We start from the raw sequence: 24,421 nt of genomic DNA, 5'->3' as shown, positions 1-24,421 counted from the left end.
AATTGACAACAATATACATTATGGGTTTGGTTTACATATGTATGGCCGTTTCAAGGCTTGCACTGCCATAGACACCCTGGAGGCTTATACCGAGTATTACCCTGGGTCATTTCTGTCTTTGGGGAAAGAGTATTGGATTCCTTCAGTCTTAAGGCCCACAAAGCTTCTCTGTCACTCCTCCCTTCACCCCTGCCATCACCCCTACTGTATTTGAAAATGTGCTCCCAGAGTACATTTTTACATTTCCAAATTTGAGTTTTGAGTCTTTTGACAGTTATTTATTCCATGTAGTCAAATATTCATCCACTTGTTCAACAAATAATGTGTCAGACAATGTTAAACGAAGAGATCCTTAATTCACAAGTTATATCATTTGCTTAAAAACCATCATCCTTGCTCGTTGTTTTTCTATGCCCATACTCTTCTCTATTACCTGAATTCCTCTTCAAACCAATATTATTATTTATATAAGGAAAACAAAACAATGAAATACATTTCCACTTAGGGGGAAAAATGAACCTATTCCAATGGCTTACACAAAGTTAAGTAAATATTTTTTAGTTACCAAAGACTTTGGTGATAATAGGGTATTTATCGTACTATATACCCTAGACCCAGATCATTCTTGGATAAAAATAGCTACAAAATTCTGACTCTGGTATCAGCCCTCTGCCAAAATTTTCTCCCGTTATTCTGGGTCATGTGTAAGCTATTTTAATAGAAGGCAGTGGAGACGATTGAGTGTCAGCCTAGGAACTCAGAGGCGTGTGTTGTATAATTTGCTCATCAATGATGTGGCCTGTGACCTTGGGCAAGTTGCTTAATTGCTTGACGCTTAGCTTCTTCACTGTCAAGATGGTAAATGGTGACACTGCACCCCCTTCCAGTCTGCACTCCACAGGGATGCTGCCAGGTTTTACTGCGTCAAATCCTTTACACCTCTCCAAATAAATATAACATTATACTGTCCTATTTTCTAGAAGGTACTGCTCTGTAGATAGACACAAATTATCACAGACAGATTTCCTTTTGTTCTATGAAAAGGTTAATTGGGTAAATTCCACTAAATACTTTGAAAAGAAGGGCTCTTCTTATTTTGTCCAGTTTTCTCTGCACCTAAGTCAGTACCTTCAGATACGAGCGTGAGTAGTAGCTCTTACAAGTTTTGCTTTAATGTTAAAAGTTAAAAAGAGTCATCATCAAAAAGAGACAGCCCCTGGCACTTGTTAAAGGTAGTGAGAGATTTAATTCGAGGACTGCAGCGGGGGAGAGAGACTTGCAGTGTGAGCGAGGTCACCTCCAAGGAAGACAGAAGTGACTGAGGTTTTTAAAGGGAGAGCAGAGAGGGAACAAAAGGGGGCTATGGAGAAGTAGAAATAGGGGGCTGTGGGGAAGCAGGAAATTACAGCAGGGGGATGAGTAGAGAATTACTGGAAGGCTAGCAGTGTGGGTGGGTACAAGGTAGGTACCTTTGTGGTTGGGCAGCATCACGTTTTCTTGAGCAGAGACTCAGCCAGGGGCCTGGGATCACCTTTAGACATGGCCTAGTGTGTGGGAGCCAGGCTAAAACTTGATGAAGCCTCTGGAGCAAAATGTTTGGGCAAGCCCATTGGGCCACATGGAAGTTCAGAGTTCATAGCACCTTGTGTGTTGGGGGGGAAATGAGGGTAATTGTTGCTGGGACCATGTCACGGCCACAGAGCTTCGGGTTTAACTAGATTAGACATACCTGTTCAACCTGATTTTCCATTTGCATGAGGGAAAAAGGAATTTTTAAGAAAAATCAAGAAGTATAATGACTCTTTTTTTTCAGGCACCATATCTGGAAATCAAGAAGCAGATGGATAAACAAGACCCCCTTGCTCATCCCCTACTGCAATGGTACAAAATTTTAGTTTTCCTCTTCATTAAAACAGCATCATTTCCTGCTGCCTGCTTTAAGGCGGGGGGGTGGGAAATGCCTATTTTACAAGACCTGCATTGCTACAGTTCCGCAAGCCTATGAGGCCCGGTGATTTTACAGAGTCCTTAATGACTCTCACTTTAATTGAAACTTGTATATCACAAGGGGAAGAAAATGCTATCCTATGCACTACACAGATAGATGATGTATTTGACAGCAGTTTGTCTATAGTTTAAAAAAAAAAAATGTGAGGGCGCCTGGGTGGCTCAGTTGGTTAAGCGACTGCCTTCGGCTCAGGTCATGGTCCTGGAGTCCCGGGATCGAGTCCCGCATCGGGCTCCCTGCTCAGCGAGGAGCCTGCTTCTCCCTCTAACCCTCCCCCCTCTCATGTACTCTCTCTCTCTCATTCTCACTCTCTCAAAATAAATAAATAGATCTTAAAAAAATAAAAAAATAAATTAAAAAAATGTGATTAGCTGGATAATATGGTGAAGCCGTTTGGGTTCATTTAATTTTCTAGTTAACTGAGGACTCAGTGATGAAACTCAGTTTCAGACATTTATTGAAAATCTTTCCAAAATGTCATGTATGGTTCACTTCCTTAACAAGAACAGTATAAATTTGATGAACTCTTTGTTTGATGGCTGCAGATGATGCTCTTTTCAGAGTGAGCCTGGTGAGGGGTATAGCTTGAGTCCGGCATAATCCTAGGAAGGCTGCCTGAGAATAGAAGAGCAGGTTGAGAACCCCACTCCTACCACACCTGCTTCAAAGCCTTTGCTTTCTGGTTTCTAACTTGCAAAATGAAAGCAATAGTATCCCTACTCCCCATACCACTAAGGGTTTTATGCACATGTCTCTTTGAAATCACTGAAAACTTAAAAGACTATGGAATTCACCAAGATTATAAATGCAGTAATACAAATGTAAAGGTGATAAGAGATTGGTCTGAATGAGATTTAATCTAGCTACAACCAGGAAGTTTTTAAAAAATTATGGAAAGATGGGCAAAGGAGAAAGAATGATTCTGGTTACTTAACTCTCACTTAGGATTTTACAATAAACGTTCAGTCTAATAAAACCTTAAAAATTAGATTTGGAAGTCTTCCTTCTTTGTATCTGTAATGCTCTATTATTAAAATTCTGTTTGAGTAGAATAACACAAGGTTTTCATTGTAATTTTTTACATTCTCACATGAAATCATATTCAAAATGAAGGTAAAAATCTCAAATATCTAATCCCCCCCCCACCGGTAGTCAACCTGATTGTTAACTTTTAATTATTTGTGATCATTTCCTTTAGCTTGTTAGTCACTCTTCTTTCAAGGAGAAGAAAATTTCCCAAAATGTTTCTTTAGAGTTTTCCCTAGTTATTATTTTCTGTTCTGAAAAACATAAAAATAGTTCTTTCAGATACCTGAATGTAATTTTTTTCAACCTCAGTGTCTAAATATGGTTAATAACAGTTTGTGTATATACCACTGTATATATATCAGCACAAGTGTCCTCAATATTTAAAAAAAAAAAAAAGATCTTCACAGAAACTCATTCTTAATTAGACAATGTAGGGAAGAACCAAGGAAGCAGATGTATGAATCAGCTTTGTATCTAGGGGATCATCCTTTGAAAGTATGCTTGGAAATGTTCATTTTGCCGGTATCTGAGGTTGTAATTATTAAAAATCATTATCTCTTAGGTTTTAAGGAACTACTTCTTCGTTCTCAGATTAAAATATTATCTTTTTCATTCCATAAGCTCTTTAAATTGTTTCAGGAACCAAAGCAAAGTGATGTAATTAAGTAAAATGCTTACTCAATTTAGTTAATGTTACAACAAACATAAGTTCCGATCACTTACCAACTAAGGGAAAAAAAAAAACGTCAAATATATTTGGCATATATTTGTGACTGATGGACTATTTTAATTAATTTCAGGGTTATTTCAAGTAATAGGTCACATATTGTGAAACTGCCAGTTAACAGGGTAAGTTGTTTTTTCACATATACATACAGAAATGGGAAGAGTCCTGACTGGTTGGGAGAAGTGACCCCTGTGATTTTTAGGCATCCTCTCCAGGAAATTGAAGTAATCTCAGGTTAGGCCGAACTCTTCAGTTTGAAATTACCGTATGTACACCAGCTCCGAGTTTTCTTCCCAAGAAAGCAAATTCAAATTCAGGCTGCTGCCCTGACCCTTTTAAGTACGTAGAAGGGTCAGTATGAAATATTTAGTTATTCCACAAGTGATAGGACGAATCTGGATATTGACCAGAAAAAGGTAATGTGCTTTTTAGCATTGTCAGTTTCTTGTCGGCACAGCCCTACTTTCCCATAGCGGAGAAGATATTGCCTTATCGGCTTAATACACTTACAAAATAAAGGAAGAAGCTAATGGACTCTGATTTCAGTTCTGATCGAAAACAAAGAAGAGCAGTATCCAAAATCTTAGCTCTCCTGTCTGTGAATCTCTAAACTGCGAGATTTCCTTTATTTTGTACTCCTATATAAGTATATTCCTAAGTGAAAGGGCAGCAATTAGAAAATTTTGTCAAGCAACTAATTCAAAAGATTGTTTTAATTTCTTTCCAAGAACAAAGGGGGAACTGTATTTGAATGTAGGCAATTTACAGTTTTATAAATGTATGCAAATAAAGCGTGATGATAATTTTTGCAATTTTAAAATCTTGAACTAACTTTTCTTTTCTCCTTAGCCAACTCAGATATTTCCCCAGTTGAATAACGAGTGTATACTTAGGGAATTCAATAATAAAAGCCTTAAAAAGAAACATAATTAAGAAGGCAGATCTGCTTGGACATGATTACAGAATGTATTCCAAAGCTAAATATAAATGACTTTGGATTGTCTGTCTCCTGTTCCTTTTCCATTAGCCTAAAGAATTACCCATCATATCAGCAACTCCATATGATTTATCATTTATGCAGGTTTTTTTTTTAATGTCCTGTTAATGTAAGTTAGTATGGCTTGAATCTCGATTAATTCTTAAACAAGTAAAATTTGAAATTGTCATCAGTCTGATTATATGTTAATTTTGACGTTTTCATTTGTCATTATTTTAAATGGCAGCAACTGAAGTTTATGCATACTCCACATCAATTCCTTCTTCTCAGCAGTCCACCAGCCAAAGAATCTAATTTTAGAGCTGCTAAAAAACTCTTTGGAAGCACCTTTGCATTTCAGTGAGTATGGCTTCATGTTGATGGGGGTATGTCTTCACCTCGATCTTCCAGAAATGTGTCGGGGAGGAAAACATTCTTTTAGTTGTTGGCTATTAGTCCTGAACAGTCCACTGGCTGATACTTGATTTGGAAATTCAAGACTTTCAGAAGGTACATGACTGATTATATTGTGGCCACTTTAGAATCTAGATTATTAATGTTTGGTTTTACTTTGTCCTTCCCCTCCTCTGTGCTTTAGTGGCTCACACATTGAAAACTGGCACTCTATCCTGAGGAATGGTCTGGTTGTTGCTTCTAATACTAGACTGCAGGTAAAATTTCTGAATGCTTTAACAAGACCATATATTCTTTAGTGTTAGAGTTCAGTAAGCAATCCTGGTGCTTTTTTATTACGTGAAAAAGGGGAAGCAAGTGGGCTTTAAAAATTACATAGAATTTCTAAAAGGTGTAAGTAATGTTCATAAAATAACTGAAGCAGAATTGACCAGTACACCATATAGGGATGAAAAGAAAAAGAAATTGAATTCCCTATGAGAAAACAGTAAAATCACTTTGAACTTCAGTAGAAGAAAATTAATCATGCAGAAAGTAAAACCATACAAGCATTCTGTCTGCTAATTCAACACAAGATTTCTTGAGCACTGCCCCAATGTGGATACTTTAGGATAAGGAAAGGTAAAGCTAAGAATCAGCAAGAGGGAGATTGGACACCAAAGAGCCATCTGCTACCTGTTTCATGGTCTCCGTGGCAACACTGGAAGTTAGCAGGGTATCATGGATATAGGGCTCATCTTTATTTATGCCTGTCACCTCCAACACCCCACTTCACTCTCATTCAGCTAATTTTCACCTGACAATGGAAAGAGGTCAGAAAATGAGATGCTCAATCCCGTCACGTGTGCTGGACCTCACACTCCCGATGACAGTTGAGATGATACAGTTAAATGTAAATGTCCATAAACACACACTTACTGAATTAGTATTCAGTTCATACTAAATAGGGTACAGGGGCCTAGAACATGGAAATAATGAGAGAGAATTTTAATTGTTCTGAGTAGTTTCTTAGACCAGTTGAAGAGTTTCTGCTAATGAAACTTAACCTAAAAGTTTGGAGAAGATAGGAATGGGATGACAGTGTTGCATAATGAAAATCTAAATAGGCTACTTTGTTGATATACTAGCATGTGCGTCCTCATCAAAACTTGTCGTGTATAATTCAGCCTGTTCTGTTTTCAATATTTTGGAGTCATTAACATAAAAACCTATTATAGTACTTGATAATAAGTGACTGTCTTTGTCATAGGTCGGGTGGAAAACCTTTATCAAGGATTTTTTCTCTGACTATCACTTTTCATGTATCAACTCACTGAATGTTAAAGACAAGGATGATAATAGTACTATTTTCACATTAGACTTTAGGAAAGAACCTTATCGTTTTCTAAGAGTTAATCCTCCCAATATGAGACTGATTCCTTTCTTTTGTAAAATATTAACCTTTGAAACCATTGACTATCTACTTTCTCTCCCACCTGTTCCCCTTTTAGCTCCACGGTGCAATGTATGGGAGTGGAATCTATCTTAGTCCAATGTCAAGCATATCTTTTGGTTACTCAGGTAAGCTTGTGTTTCATTTCTAACCTCAAGTGTGTGAGGTTTTGATTTTTTTATTATATATCAGGTGACTGAAGCTTATTTGATATATTTGCATTTAATTCATTTGATTCATGTCAGAAGTGAAAACAAAGCTCACATGTCAGGATGAATTTGTAATACTTACCGTAGTATATAAAGTGGAATATGTGGTTTTTTTCAATTCCAAAACTAATTTACACTTTTTTCAGTAGTTTCTACATTTATTCCCTCCACAAGTAACTATTGCGAATGTAGTATTTGCAAAGCATTCTGTAGAACACTGACTATTCATCTGTAGCAATTCACTATCCTGGGATGTAACTCTGTATCATGCCAACTTCTTATCTTTGGATTATTATATATCATATAAAGACATTTTGAACAGTATGGAGAATTTAGGATTAGAAAAACACCCTCAAAATCAACCTACTTATTGACATCTTCTTGTTTGGTGAAATTGTATGAAAAAATCATTTTGGAAAAAATTGAAAGCATGTGCTGGAGAGGTAAATTCAAAATATGGAAAGAAAGATCACGAAATTATTAGCATTCCTTATCCTCAGGTGGTGGAATATGGGGTGATTTCTTTGCACTTTTAAATTTGGGGGAATATGTTACAATGATTGGTGTGCTTTTTTTTTTCTTAGAGCGATAATGTATTTAAACATAAAGTAATTATGTTCACTTTTATAAAGAAATTAAAAAAAAAAAGGAAATTGAAACTACATAGAACTGTGTAAAGTAACAAGTGAAATTTTTTCTCCTTTCCCCCAACCTCGGTGTTCTCTGTATTTCCCTTCAGACTTGTAAAGTTTTTATATTCATATACCTGCATATATAGTTGGTTTTGCTTGTGTGCTCATGTTATGGGCAATTATATAACTATATTACACAGCTTCAGGAGATGTCTTTCAGGTGGTACCTGGTTAGTAAGTCTTAAGATGCTCTATTATAGAAAAGGATATCTTGAGAGGTCTAATCACCAGGTAAATGTTAACCAGGCCCATCTAATTGCTTTGCTCTTTCAACCACAGCAAGTTGTTTCTCAGGGTTCCACCCCAACCTTTTCCAGGACACATGCCCTAAGAGCACCAGGTGGAATTTGTAGGCCTTTTTTGACCCAGCCTCAGAAGTCACATGGTGGCACTTCCCACATATGCTTTGGGTCAGAGCAGTCACAAGCCCCTGCATTTTTGAGGGGTGGGTAATTAGACTCAGTCCCCAAAGGAAAGAGTGGCAAAGTCACATTGTAGAAAAGCCTGTGGCTTGAGAAATATTGTTGCAACGATCTTTGAAATACAATATGCCAAAATAACACTAAGAAAATAAACACCAGGGATGCCTGGGTGGCTGAGTTGGTTAAGCATCTGCCTTCGGCTTGGGTCATGATCTCAGGGTCCTGGGATCGAGACCTGCATTGGGCTCCCTACTCAGTGGGGGGAGCTTGCTTCTCCCTCTGCCTCTTCCCCCTGCTTGTGCTCTCTCTCTCTCTCTCTCTCTGACAAATAAATATATAAAATCTTAAAAAAAAGGAAAAGAAACTCCAGGAAGAATAAGATAATATAGGAAATAGAATAATATAATTCAAAGGAGAAAACCAATTGAAACCAGCATAAATCAGATTCTAAATCTCATTAAAACATAACGCAATAAAAAACTAAAATAAAACCAGTTTAAGAAAATACATCCTCAGCACCAATAAGGAAAAACATACCAAGTCATCAAGTACTGTGAAGTATCTTCGTAGTTGGCTTTCAGGCTGCAAGGGTACGGGGTGGAGAGCGGCACAGCCTCTCTGAGGATAACAGCCTTTGCCTTCTCCCAGAGGCGCACGTCTGAAACCCTTGGCCTTGTACCTCAGCCTGACCTTCTCCACCTCTGCCCCTTTGGGGGATATGTTTCTGACTTGGAAAGAGTTACATCCACACTATTTGCAATTCATTCATTCTCACCAAGCCTTTACTGAAACAGCAACCACAACAAAAAATCAACATACTTCTCCATTTCTGGACAGTAGATGGGCATTTCCAAATAAAGTATAGAAAAATTATCTATTCTAAAACAGACATGAATCTTAGTTCTGTTTTGTCTAAAATCTGTCACAGTAAAAAGTCATGGCATTAACAGAGTAAGCTCAAACTTGTGAGTATCACAGACAAAAGAACTTGCATAAGTGTTCTTTATTAGACGATATAGTAAATTCTACACAGAATTAAATACAGATCAACAACTCATGAATTTAAGTTTCAGTATAAATGTATTTTTCTGACCTTGTTCATGTTTCCCGCTCCTTACCTTCTGCTTCTGCTAACCGGATGGTAAGGATGAAAGTTTAAGCTCTACCAGCCTTTTAAAACCAAGTTTTAAGAATTTTCTGAATCTATCAGTTTTATGCAAGAGAATTTCCTTTTTTTTTTTAAAGATTTTATTTATTTATTTATTTGTCAGGGAGAGACAGAGAGAGAGATTGAAAGAGAGCACAAGCAGGGGGAGTGGCAGAGGGAGAAGCAGGCCCCCTGCGGGGCAGGGAGCCCAGTGTGGGGCTCGATCCCAGGATTCTGGGATCATGACCCGAGCCGAAGGCAAACGCTTAACTGACTGAGCCACCCAGGTGTCCCGCAAGAGAATTTCTTATCCTGTCTTCAGTACGGAGAAAACCAAACTGGCTTGTGTATACTCTGACACCCCCGGGACTTCGCCAAACCCACCAACTTCCCAGGGCACAGCAGCTGCTCCTTCCAGAGCCCACTGTGGCCGTCCGTGGCCCGAGGCAGTGAGGTCTTCGCCTCCGGTGGAACTTTGCAGTGCCCATGGATCGTATTTGAGGGGTGCCACCCAGCTTTGTCCCTCAATTATGATTTTGCTGGTGTTTTTCAGGGATGAACAAGAAGCAGAAGGTGACAGCCAAAGATGAGCCGGCGTCCAGCAGTAAAAGCAACAGTGCATCACAGGTGTTGTAGTGACTCGAGTGGCTAATGGGATGAGTGGGCTCAGGCTTCCTTAGCCAGCAGGGCTTCAATAAGCACTCAGGCGTTTTAAGTCTGCAGAATTATTTTAAGTGGCCATTACTCACAAAGGTGTAAAACTGACCTTAAAATGCAATAATCGAAACGCCTTTATTCAGTCAATATTCAGCAAGTCTTTATTAAGCTCCTACTGTAATGTTAGAGATTCCTGGGCAGTGGGTTCTAGTGACAAATCAAAAATAGAACCAAACACAATAGAGAATTCCTTGGGGAGGCTCCATTCTATTGAGTGGCTATGGATAAATGAAATGTATATTTAGAGGGAAAGGATGCTAGATGGTAGAGAAAAGTGGAGAAAAGTCAGGGGAAAGGGCTGTTGAGTACTGTGGGATGGAAGGTGGGACCAGAATGAGCATAGCCTGGGGTGGCCAGGAAAGGATACTCCATCTGAGGTTATTTTGCAGAGACCTATAGGCAGTGAATGCATGAGCCATATGGGAGAAAGAACATTCCAGGCAGAGAAAAGACCAAGCACAGATCCCTTGTTGTTTCAGTGGAAACAACCATTCTGGACAAATGAGAAATCTACTTAATGAGTAATGTGATTTTTAAACAACAGGGGGAAAAAAGTATAGCTGACCTAATATCTAAAAACAAAAACAAAACTACAGATTTTCTCCATGAGATTTTCTTGTAACCTCTGTAGCTTAGTTAATGGTGCTGTAAAAGTGAGTTGGTTTTGGGTAAGTTAGATGATCTGGAATAACTGATTGTAATGTTTGAAAAGATCATGCAATTTTAATTTTGTTTCCCTTGAAATGAGGATGCCAGCCTTCCAGTAAAAATAAATTTGAGTTCTAATTCTATGATGTGAGGCTGTTAAACTTTAATTGAGCATTTTTAGTTCACTTATCTTGAGAGTGATTTAATAATGGTTATGTACAGAAATTAAATGAGACAACAAGTATAGCTTGACATTAAAGAATTCAAGAATATTACTGCTAGTCTAGATAGGCTTTTTTTTTTTTTTTAAATCTGGAGCTATCTTAGTGGTTATTATTTTTTAATGATGATGAGTTCTTTTCTCACTTGAGCAACTGCCCTATTTTCAACTCTGATTTTTAAATTCTTTTGGAATTTAGTCACAGAAAAAAGGACAGCAGTCCCAATTCCTGCAAAGCCGTAACTTAAAATGCATAGCCTTATGTGAAGGTAAGTTGAAAATTTTACAAACCTCATAGCGTTAATTCTCTATGTTATCTGTGTTTAAGAATTTTACTACAATTCCAGAATGCTCAACATGGGTTAGTGAAAGCATTATTCCTTGTGACCTTCTCTAAGGGCACAGATGGAAAATAGGTAAAATAGAGATCGTAAAGGTGAAAAACAAAGAACTGGCAAGAATTCAGACAGTGCTGTATTTTATCCTTGGCAGATACCTCAGAATGGTAATTATATTTTTCTGATCAAGTATTGCACATCTCTTGTGAATATGCCGCCTTCCTCTTTAAGTTGGTTTTTGAATGTATAATACCATGAAAAATGTGAAAGGTGAACCAAGCACTAAGGAGAGAACCCAACAGGTCTTTCTGCTTCTACACCGAAATTATTCCTTTATTCTGAACTTGAAGTAGACAAACTGATAGGTGATTTGCAAGATCATATGCTTTTCTTTGTTCTTTCTATATAAAATCTGACCTTGACTAAAAAAGCTGGTGCTAGGAGTTTCAGTAGCCACCGTTAACTGCCTTTTAAGTCTTCACCCCTTAATATTTAATATAGGACACGAAGTTGCTTTTTATCTACATAGTCTCCAAGTCAGGACTATTTGTTTTTGATAATATACAAGTGATTCCCTTCCTGTTGTTACACTGATGGTGTTTAAAACATAAAATTGTCACATGACATTTTATTGTTTTTACTTACACTTTTGATAGCTTATAAGGTTAAACATTTTTCATGTGTTAGTTTGTGCATCTACTTTTTGCTTTTAGATTTCTAAGAGGAGGGATATAATAACTTAGAATAAAGTTGTTCTTTAATTTTATCTTCCACTTACAGTGATCACCTCACCTGACCTGCACAAACATGGAGAGATATGGGTTGTCCCAAATACTGATCATGTCTGCACACGATTTTTTTTTGTGTAAGTGTGAAGGTTCAAATTTGTATGTTACTGTCTTCCCCATGAATGAAAGAGTAGTGACTACATTATTATTTGGTCACTTTAGCTGCCAATAGGTAACAGACAGGTGGTTTCTCATGTGAATGTTTCTGTTTTATTTTAATGAGCTGTAAAAAACAGAATGATATTTAAATGCTGTTAACTTAGAAGAAATGAAGAAAAACATCTGTCTCTTTAACGATTTGTGTGTGCATATATATATATGCATGTGTATATATGTGTACATAGACATACACATGCAGATAGATGTAACATATATATACACACATGTACACACACACATATATCTTTAGTTATTTATTTAAGGATTTAAAAAATATTATAACTAGGAATGAAGAAGACACTGAGAATGTCCTGTCCCTATAAGAGTTTGATGATCTGGGGCGCCTGAGTGGCTCAGTCATTAAGCGTCTGCCTTTGGCTTAGGTCATGTTCCCAGGGTCCTGGGATCGAGCCCTGCATCGGGCTCCCTGCTCAGTGGGGAGTCTGCTTCTCCCTCTCCCTCTGCCCTCCACGACCTCCCCCTCACCCCCCCGCCAAGTGCACTCTCTCTCCCTGTCAAATAAAATAAAATATTAGAAAAAAAGTTGATGATCTGCATTTCATATAACATAGGCTGGCAGTGCAGGACATATTGATGTGGATTTTTTGACACAGCTGTATCATAAGAGCTGCATGAAAATATAATTGCATTATTTTTCATATCTAAGTAAATAATGTGTGCAGTAGACCTGTCTGATTTTCACCCACCCTTGCTTGACTCCCAACCCTTTCCCTGCCTATTTCTTCCTCATCCATGGTCCTACCCCAGGAAGGACCTCAGGGAAGAATGGAGTATAGTTGTTTTGTACTTTTACGTTGTCTTCTAAAGAGAAGATGGAAAAAAAGCACTGGCTTGTTTTATAAGCCATGTCAAAATGACTGCGTCAAGACTGCTTCAACATACAGTGTTTTCTACAGTGTGCTGTGCCTGCAGCATTTGATCCGTTAGCTTATTGGCAAACTGTTCACAACGTAAATTTTTACTGTCTGGTTTTCTTTGGGAGAGTATGAAAACTGTGACTTTCTTAGGATACTGATTTATGTATTATGCATTTATGTATCTTCTGTATTTTTGATACGTATTAATACATACATTTCATATTGTGACACATACACGTATCTGTAGATTTCTTTCTTCATGGCCAGGCAGCCATGAGTATGGTAGACAGAGCCTGCTTTGCTTAGACAGTTTGTGTCCAGGCTCACCAGTTAGGTGACCCTAGCCACGTTGCATGACCTCTCTGAGCTTCATCAGTAGATACAATAAAGCATCATCAGTAGATACAGTAGCACGCTGTGTCTGCCTTACCAGGCAGAATCCCAACAGGAAACCTGTGGTCCATGAGAAATATCATAATTTCTATCACCCACAAGTAGATTGCTTAAAAAGGTGTGGTTTATAGGGGCACCATGGTCTACCATAGTAACCCGGACCTAGCAGCACCAGTGGTGTTCTGCATCCTCAGGGCCAAGAGGACAAGAAACAGTTCCCAGAACCCGGTAGGAGAACCCTTACTATTTCAGCAGCTTTGAAAGGAGCTCGAGCCTTCAGTAGCTCGCCCGACGTGACCTTAATGGGCCTGGACCCAGGGGAAACCTGGACTTTACCCCCCTGCCGTTGGTCCTGCTGGGACTTGCCATTGGTCAAGCCCTGCCAGAAAGTAGAGGGCAAGTGAGCTTATTGATAGAGTCCGTACAGGTCAACCTCCTGGGTCAGAATGCAAGGTAGAGAAGGATGCCACATACATGGACCTGAAGGTTCCTAGGGAGGCTGTCTGCGTGCGATTTTAAGATTCTTATGAGGACAAAGTAAGCACAGTGCAGGGTCTTCATTGAAAGGCACTCACTAGGAATGCCTGGGTGGCTCAGCTGATTGGGTGTCTGCCTTTAGCTCAGGTCATGATCCCAGGGTCCTGGGATCGAGCCCCGCATCGGGCTCCCTGCTCCGCGGGAAGTCTGCTTCTCCCTCTCCCTCCATGCGCTCATGCTCTCTCTCAAATAAATAAATAAAAGTCTTTTAAAAAAGGAGGGGCACTCATTAAAATTTCCCCCTCTTCTTTCTTGACCATCATGACTCTTATCCATTGTTAGAAGATTGGCCTTCCAAAAGACACATCTAATCGCAAAGTTATCTGATTGAGTGACCTTACGATTTAGGTGGAAAGTAACTCCAAAATCCTTTCCTTAGCCTGATGTTAATGTTAATTTACTCCTCTTATTATCTTGCTAAAGTTCAAATTTATTAAGCTAAATAAACAACTTTAGGCAGTAGGCATTCTAATCTTACTTCTTTGAAATTTTACATAAATTATATGTCAAATAAATCTGTAGGGATGTATGTGTTGTGTGTGTGTGTCTGGAGAGAGAGATTTCTGTATTTATTAGAAGAAAAAAAAATGAGGAAAGACCATCTGAAGAAAAGAGAATAAGATTCTTCCAGTATACTTAGATACTTTCCAAATAGTGTAAAGAAAAAAAAAACTATTAAGATAATGATTTTCATTTCTTTATAAATACAGATGAGATTTCATCCTTCTTCTCTGCACCCTCAGGAGAGAAGAGACTAATTAAGGAAAATTGATAAGATTCAAACACATCAGAAGGAGAGTCCATTCACTAATTAATGTACATTCTAATTACAACCATCAGCTTCTTTATAAAAGATATAATCACAGAGTTCTATGAGTGATGTGCCTCCCCAGTAAGTGGTAACATCTAGGAAAAGATAAATTGGTGAGAAAGAAGTGAGTTATCACAAATAGACTGTTATCAGACAGAAAATCATATTTTCTTGTTCTCATTTTGTTCCAGTTTTTTTTAAATTAACATTACCTAATTGCTTCTGTTAGAAGTTTGGCCTGATGACTAGGATATAAATTACTGTGGCTTTCTTTTTAAATCTATTATTAAGTGAAACTATGAAAAATCAAAATAATTTCTGTGCTAATCTGATTTCTAGAATGGTGATAATAAAACAGGTGTTTAATTATCCTAACCATACTCTTTCCAGCAAGTAAACAACAACACAGAATGAGAAAAGAACTGGGGGGATATTTTAGGGAACAGACTACTGTATCAAAAAAAAAATTTGAAAGTCAAATTTAAAGGAAGATATCACTTAGAAAAAAAAGAATAAATTTGAAAACTTTTATTGGATAATTTCAAAATGAATAAACTTAAATTCTAATGCTTCTGGCAAAACATAACAATTCAGATGTTATAAACAGATTCTAGCCAATTTTAGGGATTGTTGAGAAAATTTGATTTCATTAGTGGCCTTGAGACACATGTAGAAATAAGGCAACAGTTTTTAAAAAGGGCAAGAAGCTGGGCTTAAGCAGGAGGTGCAAAAAGCAAATGGACATATTGTGCTCTAGTCACAGTCAACAAAAATGTTTATTTCACAGCGAATGGGGAGTTTTAGAGCAAGAGAGGAGACTTACTATTGGCTATTTTCCATGAATAGGATTAAATAATAAAATCAAAGAGAAGGTAGTTGATAATTTGGTAAGTTAACAGAGTAGGTGTGTCTTGTGTCATGAGCTACCCCCAGGCTACCCACCCTCCCCACCCTCCCCACCCTCCCACCCCCCACCCCCGCCACAGTGAAAACTGTTAGAGCTAAGAGTATATGCCTTCTCCTTCAACTCTCTGGGACCAAGGGAAGGCTAAGAACTGCTATGTTTGTGTATCTTGCTTATTTGATGTTACAACCTACCTGTTTAATCTTCAGTGTTTCATTGATTTAGAGCAGGCAGGTCTGCAAAATCAGTTTCCATATTTTGTCTATTAGATAAATTTAAGGTATATAGCCCCTCCTATTTTTCAAGACCTACCAATAAGATCAGAAACTTAAGAACAGGAAGGACCAAATCAGACAAATCAGCAGAAAAGAGATATGGGATATTTTCAGGTTCTTGAGTCCGGCAGATCTCAGTGCTAAATAAGTTTCAGGAATTCTTATCCAAAATCTATTTTTTAAGGTTCAGCTCAAACACCACTTCTTTCAGGAAGCTCCTAATCAAAAATAGTCTCTCTTCCTGGTGTTCTGCAGCTCACACTGCAGAACTTCGATTTAAAATTTAGTTTTTTCTTGTATCGGACTTTTCCATGAGGCTGTCAAGTCCGAAAGGGCTGACTCCTACTTTTGCTTTTCATTTACTATCCTGATGCCCTTCAGCGCCTCCCCTGGTACCAGATGCATGGCTGCTTATCGGTACATTTTTAATGAATGAACAAAGACAAAGCTAACTGGATAGTATTTTGGATTATGTATGGTTTTTATTTTTGGTAAAAGTTTGAAATCTAAAGAGATGGATACAAGAAAAACGTGTAAAATAAGAACTGTATAATGGCCATTCAGTGAAAAGAAAGATAACTTTCATCATGATTTTGCAAAAACAAACAAACAAAAAACAAACCAGTGTTTGAATGGGAACATAGTGAGGAGACAGACAAGTTATTTATGAAGTTGGAAGACAAGCCATTCAGTCATGGCTCAATGAAGCTGTGTGACATCAAGCTGATACGATCGGAAACTTTGCTTTTTCACCAGCCTATAATAAATCCAGTTTCTCTGTCTGCAACCCAGATCCATTTCCAAGATTTAAACTGCTACATCACTCTCCTGTTTAAAACTGTTTAGGAGCTGCTTGCTTCTTATAAGATAAAGTCCAATCTCCTTTACAAAGGGAGCCAACTCACTCCCCAGCCTTTTGTTCTTCCTTCAGCACCACTGCATTGGAAGGTCAAGGAGATCTAGCCCCCAGCCTCACGACCCCCAGTTTTCATTGCCCACAATTTCTCACCTCCAGATACTACGCTTCATGACCTCAGCTATAGGCTATGATCCCCACACTTCCATGCTTTTCCTCTTTCCTTTCTCCAGTAAATCTAGACTCTCTCTTCCTCTCTCCCCTCACACTAATTTATCTGATTCCTACTCCTCTTTTAAATTTTAGCTATGCCTTCCCTCCTCCCAGAAACTTTCCTTGACTCCGTTGTGCTACTCCTTGGTGTTATTGTGTGATGCCATGGGCTTGTTTTTATCATTGGGTTGTTCTTTCTTATTTAGGGTCTTCTCCATTATTCTGCGTACATTCTTGAGGTCAGGGACTGTATGGCTCATTTGTCTTTGTGTGCCTAGCACAGTGCTTGGCAGAGAAGTAAGAATGAATGAAATGCCCACACTTAACTGCTTGCTAGGTATTTTCTCCCAGAATGTCTGCTCCTACCTTGAAATCAGTATGTACAAAGTGAAACCCATTATTGCTAAATTCCCGAGTCAAGTTCTTGGCTTCCCTAATCTACGCAGTAATTTTACTCAAAGACACTTGCAACCCTGAGCTATAGTTTTTAATGTCTTTTTCCTTGTACACTATAGTCATCAGCCCCCTTGTGTATCTTCACACAGTTTTCTCCTTTTGATACCATCGTTTCCATGGATATATCATTCTCTGCCCCAGAGTCCATCAAAAGATCACTAGGTTTTCTCCAGGCTTCTAATTTCATCATTGCTCCTAATCTATCTTGTACAATGCCAGATTTATTAAACATTAACATTATTACGCTAGTGATAACTGTTCATTGCATAGAAACTGAAATCAAAGGTAAACAAAAAAGAAGAACGTCACCCATAATATCCCCACTTGGAATTAACTACAGTTAATCTTTGATGTATAGCCTACATTTCTATGCATATAAATTTTTTAAGATCATACTACTTATATCACACTAATATTCCTAAAGCAGAGTCTTGATTATATCTTGTTCATACACTCTGGTAGTTTTTAACAAATAAACACATGACATTCCACAACATAGAGCCCATTTTATCTTCCTTCAATGACCCATACAGACCACTGATTGGATAAAATTATTATGCTAGGTGTTTCTTGAACACAACTTGGAATTATTTTTCCCACTACTGTGCCTTTGCTCAGTCATTCCAAATGATGGGCAGGATGCCCGCTCAGCCTTAGCTGATCTCCCAAGGCTCAACTACATAGTCTTTTCCGTGGGGTCTTTCCTGACATCCCAGTCAGACATGATGTCTGTCTTTACTCTAAATTTTACTCGTCCTTGCTCGTCCTAAAATTGCTTTTCCGTGCTGCCCGTCTTACAGTTATTTGCATAACTCTATTATCTTCCCTAGTAAAATGCAAATTCTGTTCGCAGAAACGCTTAACACATAGTGCGTGAAAACAGTGACAAAGGCCGAACGTTCCAACGTGATGAAGAAATTGTACATGGGCGATGATGTAGACAATGCTCTTATAGTATCAGATACCTTAAGGAACTTTGGAGAAGTGCTGGGTATCATTCAGTTCACAGTGAATTTCTCCTCTCTATTCCTAATGAAAAACAATGCTATCATTTCTGGGTTCCAGATTCAGAGAGTCCGAAAACAAATTGACGTGTGCCATTCTTTAAGCTGCTATATCAATTTGGAAATAGAACTTGTCAATACATTAAAAAGTTTTTATCCAGGAAATTTCCTAACGTATCCAGAGAGTTCCAGACAGCTAAATTCCCTCTGTTGTTTTCTTTCCTTCTCATAGCTTTTTAAGCAAATTGGCTTATTTTTTAATTAAAATTTTAGTAATTTTTTAATGCTCCTGAGAACTTAAGTAATTTTTGTCTCCTTTTAGATGGTTTCATTTTTCCTTCTTCAGAAAACCCCAGTCAAGTGTATCATTTTCCCTAGTGATACCATTCTTGCTCCATTTCTTTTTTTTTTTAATTTTTAAAAGATTTTATTTATTTATTTGCCAGAGAGAGAGAGAGAGAGAGAGAGTACAAGCAGGGGGAGCGGCAGGCAGAGGGAGAAGCAGGCTCCTTGCTAAGCAAGGAGCCCGATGGGGGGCTCGATCCCAGGACCCTGAGATCATGACCTGAGCCGAAGGCAGACGCCTGACCATCCGAGCCACCCAGGCGCCCCACTCCATTTCTTTTTTTTAATCTTGTTGCTTTCTGGACATAAATGAACTTCACTGTTAAATTAGCAATTGAGAGTTTGTCTGTAATACTAATAAATAGCTGCAAAGTATTCTGTATGCCATATTGTAGTAAATGCCCTGTGTCACTAGTAAAGCATGTATCTAAACGCTGCCAGTTGACCCAGGCAAATGGTAGCTTGTCTTTCCTTTATTATTATATATGCTTCATAGTTTAAGACATCTGAATGCCTGTGGCCAGTTTTAGCCTTCCAACGCACAACTGTTATGCTTCCTTGTGGGCTTCATAGACAATGGAAGAACATGCATTTTTCTTAATACATATTCTTTAAATAAAATCTTTAAAGATTTTATTTATTTATTTACTTACTTACTTATTTGACTGAGAGAGAGAGAGAGCACAAGTAGGCAGAGCAGCAGGCAGAGGGAGAGGGAGAAACAGACTCCCTGCCAAGCAGGGAGCCCGACATGGGGCTCGATCCCAGGACCCTGGGATCATGACCTGAGTGGAAGGCAGCCGAATAACCGACTGAGCCGCCCAGGCGCCCCAATACTTTCAATCTCCATCTCAATCTCTCGCTCCTGCTCTCTACTCTCTGTTTGCTTTTGCCCTGGGCTCTTTCTGTCCTAAATTATTATTGTTTGTTTAAAGAATGTGAGTCTCATCTTCTCTCCATTAATTACTAATGCTTTTCAGGTGTCAATGAGCACGTAGTATTTGGGGATAGGAAACCCTTCCATTTGATGGAAATAGACTGTTGGGGTAGTGGGACATGACTGGAGGGGAAGTTTAGGTTTGGGTTATGAAGGACCCTGGTGCGCTATGCCAGTGCCATTGGATTTTTGTCCTGCAAGTGAAGTGCAGGCCATTTGTATCACTCTAGCGAGAGCAGAAAATACCCTTCTAGGAGAGTCGGTGGGGCTAAGTAGCGAGACCGAGAGATCAGTTACAATGTTCTTACAATCGTCTAGGTCAGTGTTTCTCACTCCAAAAGAAAATGTGTTTGATATTGTGACTTGGGAAAAAACAGTGCTTACTTTGTGTGGTGCATTCAGTATTCTGTGTCCTATTCTATTCTAATTTCACTGAAAAACGCTAGCCCAGACAATCTAAGTTAATTTCAAAACCTGCTAATTGTACGTAACCTGCAACTTGAAAATCACTTATTTAGACGAATGATAATGGAGCCATAAACGGAGGTAATGGCATCAAATGGAGAGAAGATGCGCCTGGCAATAATTAGGAAAAGAGAAGCAAGATAACTTGGTGATTTATTGGATTTAGGCACATGGAAGAGCCAAGAATGACCGAAGTTCTCTTGTTGAGAGACTGGGTAGATGATGGTACTCCAAACTGAGATTCTGATAGAGTTAAAAAGGCAGACTTGGGGTTAAAAAATTAAGCAATTTTGAATACACTAGATTTGTGATTTCTGTGGGGAAATTATAGTTAGGGAAAGATGTAAGGATTAGAGATATAGTTTAGGAATCAGCATGTGGGTGATAATTAAAGCAGCGGGAGAGACTGAAATAATTGAGAGTTTGCATAGTATGAAAAGAGAAAACGCTGAGAGTGAATCGTGGATAAAGCCAGCATTGAAATGGGAGGCCAGGAAAGAGGACTCAGTGAAGGAAGCAGAATTAATAATCAAAGGGCCAACCGGGGAGTGAAGAGGTAATGCAGCTTCAGGGAAAAGAGCAGTCAGCTGTATCACATACTGCAGCCGTAGCAGGTAGAATCTGAATTCCTCATGTAAGAGGCCATGGGTGACCACTGTCCAGACTTTCGGTAGAGTGGTAGGGTCAGAAGAATGACTGCAGTGGGTTCAGGACAACACGAGCAGTTAGAATGTATTGTAGACAAATCTCAAAGGGCAGCTTTAAATTGAAAGGAATAGAGCTGGTAGTATGTAGGCTGGGTATCAGTGAAGCCGAGAATATCTTACTCAGCTTTGTGTCCAGTGTGCAGAGGACACAGATGCCGTAGAGATAGAGCAAACATAAATGCTTATTAGGAGAATGCGGAGAGATCCGTGTGGACTGGTATGCATAACTGGCACTCTGGTTTTCCTTGTCTCTCCATCCTCTTTTTTGGCAGTGTCTTTTTGCTTTCCGAAATCCAGATCCTTGAGGAACTAGCTGGATTGGCTTGGTAAATACCATTACCTCCCTCAGGATGAGCCTGCAAGCCAGGTTGCCTCCCCAGCCTTGGCTCAGCGTTATGGATTCCTTAGTTTACCCTTTGGCCCCGGGGGTAGCCAGGATGTACACAAAAACCATGTAACATATTTTACTTGCCCCATAAAATGTATCTTTTATACAGTTTGCCACAAAGCTCCAAACTAGCTTTGGACATTGCGTAAAGCATTTCACTTTAACATTCTCCATTTAATTAACAGAGCACTTACAGTTTGGTCTCCTGGGAAGATCATTATAAGTAGGCTGTGTATCACATATCCCTTTCTTTTCTTCACAGTAATGCTTCACCATTGAGTGTCATATATAAACATGCGCATGTGTGCGTGTGTATGTACTTACATGGATAGAATTAACCAAGTTGATTGGCAACCGTGGGTCAGTTCCTAAAGAGTTTAAACTTGATACAAATGGAGTTATCACTAGGTGTTTGAGCACTGGATTATGTAAGGACCTGAGTTCTTATTGCTGTATGTCATCTATTCCATTTTCCTGTATTGTGCTATTTCAGGAGAATTTTAATGTGGTGAGGAAAAGGCAGTGGTGCTCATAAATCTTTGAGACTGCTTACACCCATGGTTATCTATTTTGAAGTAATTACCACTTCTCGAAAGCTTCTGTCTTGAAGTCATTTTTACGAAGTCAAATTAATTCATCACCTATTCTACTTCTGAATCTTATCACGGAAGTTTAAAAATTCATTCTTGGAAAATTCTTTTTGCCCAAGTAAGTTTATTTGAGGAAATGAATAATCATCTAACACGCAATTCTTTCTTTCTAAAGGACTTAGTAATCACTGTCCCTTAATGTTATATTTCCACTTCTGGAGCTTAGTGAAACTTAGCACACTTGCATTCTTGTGTGAAGTACCAGCACAAATAAGAATATCTTCTAGAGTCAGACTACACAGAGCCACCAGTGATGAGGAAAAAAAGGCAGCACTGATCACAACGGAATAATAATGAGAAGGCAGGCGCGGTGAAGGAGCAGTGGCAGAAAGTGAAGTCATTTCTCAGGGTGTCACAGGTCAGAAAATAAACAAATGAGTGAAGTGGGAGTGGGGCTCACAAAATTCGAACCTAAGGAACCGAAAGCTGAAGCTGGTATGTTCTTTCATGGTGGGCTTCATAGAACAGCTGCTGTGGGAAATGCCCGCCAGGCAAAGACACGGACAGTGCTTTATGTGGGGATGAAAAAGTTAAGATTAAAAGGGAAGGAAGGAGGGAAGAAAGGAAAGAGGGAGGGAGGGAGGGGAGGAAGGAAGGGAGGAAGGGGCAAATCAGGGCATGATGTAGGATAATCAGTGTGTTTAGTCATGCAGGCTTTTCTGCATTTGCGAACACATTATTAAATACAATTGAGAAATAACGTCTTCACTACTGAATCCCTTTGGCTATATTTTAGGTATCAAAGGGCGTTTCTGAGGGGGTTTAAGTGCTTTTTTTTTGAGTGTTTCGTCTTTTTAAAAATGTCTTACGTTTCTTTTTTGTGTTTTAGCTATGAAGATGGTCAGGTTGGAGATGCGAATATTAACACACAAGAAGGAGGCATTCACAAAGAGATCCTTCGAGTAATTGGTAATCAAACTGCTACTGGTTAAAGGACCATCATTTAATTAACATGATTTGAAAGCCTTCCTCGAGTTCAAAGCTGGATTTTGAACTGAAGAAGATGATAAAATAATTTATTGTTATTATAAACAAAAGTAACCCTTTGAATACTGATTTTTTTCTTAGTATTTCTAAGTATCTTATTAAATACCTAAAATGGTATAAAATTTATCAATTGTAGGGTTATGGAATCTAGTAATAAAATTACAACAGCACTTAAACTGAAGTTTGGGTTGCTCACACAATAAACAGATTGAAAAAACAGTTTTGTGCTGATATTTTTATATTAAACTCTTTAATTGGAAATTTGGTATTATATACCGACATTTTAGGTTACCAGAATAGAAGTGAGAACATTTTATAATGACGTCTAAATCTATACAGTACTTTGCAATAAGTATGTTTGCACATTCTGATGTGCTACTTAATTAGTGGTATGAACATTCAAATGTTTTGGGGAGGGATATTTCCTATTCTCCTGTTATTTTTTTCTTATACAAAAACAATTAGGTCTTAGATGCAGTGCTTTGCCCAAGAGTATGTAATGTATATATCTGCAGATTGATGCATCAAAATGTGTGATCGTGCATGTATGTGTGTGTATATGCACATATATGTGCTTTGACAACAGAGATGGCACGGCTCCACGATTCTATGCTCATTTAATGAAAAGAAAATAATATTCAGTAAGCAGTAAATCTGGACATAAACCAAGATATGAGTCAAATTTACCACCATTCATTCACTAAAGATATTTAGAAACAATTTTTCTATTTAATTTCCCCTTCAGTTAAAATTCAACTCTTTTATAATGTTATCTAACAGTTATAATTTGGGGAACACAGATGCCCCAGGTGGACTAATTCTGTATTCAAATGATTATATGTTTAAAAGAAGGGCCTCAGAATTTAAACAAACAGTATATATTTTTTATTTCCTACAATGGAACATTTTTAAAATTTATTTATACCACACCAGCATTTTTTATATTTTTTCATCTAATAACCTCTGCTTATTTTTTTTCGTATTGAGAAAGAAGACAAATGTTGAAGTTTCTTTTATATTAAAAGAACACAAGTTTATAGAGAATAATAACACCAGCTCTTAGCATTTTCCTTTCAAGAGTCATGTGCTCATCAAAATCATTTCTGTTTCTTTGGGTCCTAAAGTTATTCTTATTCATTGTATGTTTTAGACAGTGTTTATTTTCCTACACGATGTCTTTGGAATAAGGCCATTCATGAGAGCAGTTTAATTAGCAAGTCTACCACTCTATTCAAACCCTGAATCAAGGCTCTTATCTGATTCTAATTTATTTAGAAAGAAAAAATAAATAAAAATGTTCAGTCATTTGCAAATATAATGTTATAACTTCTGTGTTTATTTCCTTTGGCATAAAAGGGGAGCACAAAGGTCATATTCATTGTTAAGGGTTGCTATCTAAAGTATTTGCTAATTGTTTGTTTTCTTGTATTGTAAATAATTGATATGCCACTTATCTCTGCAAAAATAGTCTTGAAGTGGATGGGATATTAATCATTGTGATAGAATCCACTTAAAACATTGATCTGTTCTGATTTGTGCCTCTGAACTCAAAAGCCAGACTGAGGGATCCTATTGCATGGTAGGGCCGAGCTATAGTATCTTACTTAGTGTTCTGTGACCAGATACTTGAAGACTTTACATGGTACAAGAGGACGACTTGCTTTTTTTCTGTCAAGATTCCCCAAGTCT

At 38.2% G+C, this 24,421-nt stretch overlaps 1 protein-coding gene across 3 annotated transcripts in view; it reads left to right on the top strand.

The window, feature by feature from the left end:
• Nucleotides 1-24,050, top strand: part of PARP8 (poly(ADP-ribose) polymerase family member 8) — a 172,779-nt gene extending 148,729 nt beyond the window's left edge. For all 3 annotated transcript variants that reach the window (XM_025867303.2, XM_025867304.2, XM_025867302.2), the window contains exons 19-27: nt 1,814-1,881; nt 3,838-3,886; nt 4,988-5,100; nt 5,339-5,411; nt 6,645-6,714; nt 9,610-9,683; nt 10,841-10,910; nt 11,760-11,844; nt 22,575-24,050. In XM_025867303.2, coding sequence (XP_025723088.1) covers nt 1,814-1,881; nt 3,838-3,886; nt 4,988-5,100; nt 5,339-5,411; nt 6,645-6,714; nt 9,610-9,683; nt 10,841-10,910; nt 11,760-11,844; nt 22,575-22,677 — 705 coding nt within the window. In that variant the 3' untranslated portion in view covers nt 22,678-24,050. The remainder of the gene's footprint in view (nt 1-1,813; nt 1,882-3,837; nt 3,887-4,987; nt 5,101-5,338; nt 5,412-6,644; nt 6,715-9,609; nt 9,684-10,840; nt 10,911-11,759; nt 11,845-22,574) is intronic.
• Nucleotides 24,051-24,421: the final 371 nt, after the last annotated feature.

The sequence above is a fragment of the Callorhinus ursinus genome, unplaced genomic scaffold, assembly GCF_003265705.2.
Source record: "Callorhinus ursinus isolate GAN/ISIS: 27379988/994484 unplaced genomic scaffold, GSC_fseal_2.0 scaffold3, whole genome shotgun sequence".
Classification (NCBI taxonomy): domain Eukaryota; kingdom Metazoa; phylum Chordata; class Mammalia; order Carnivora; family Otariidae; genus Callorhinus; species Callorhinus ursinus.
This window is presented reverse-complemented; position numbering and strand designations above follow the sequence as displayed.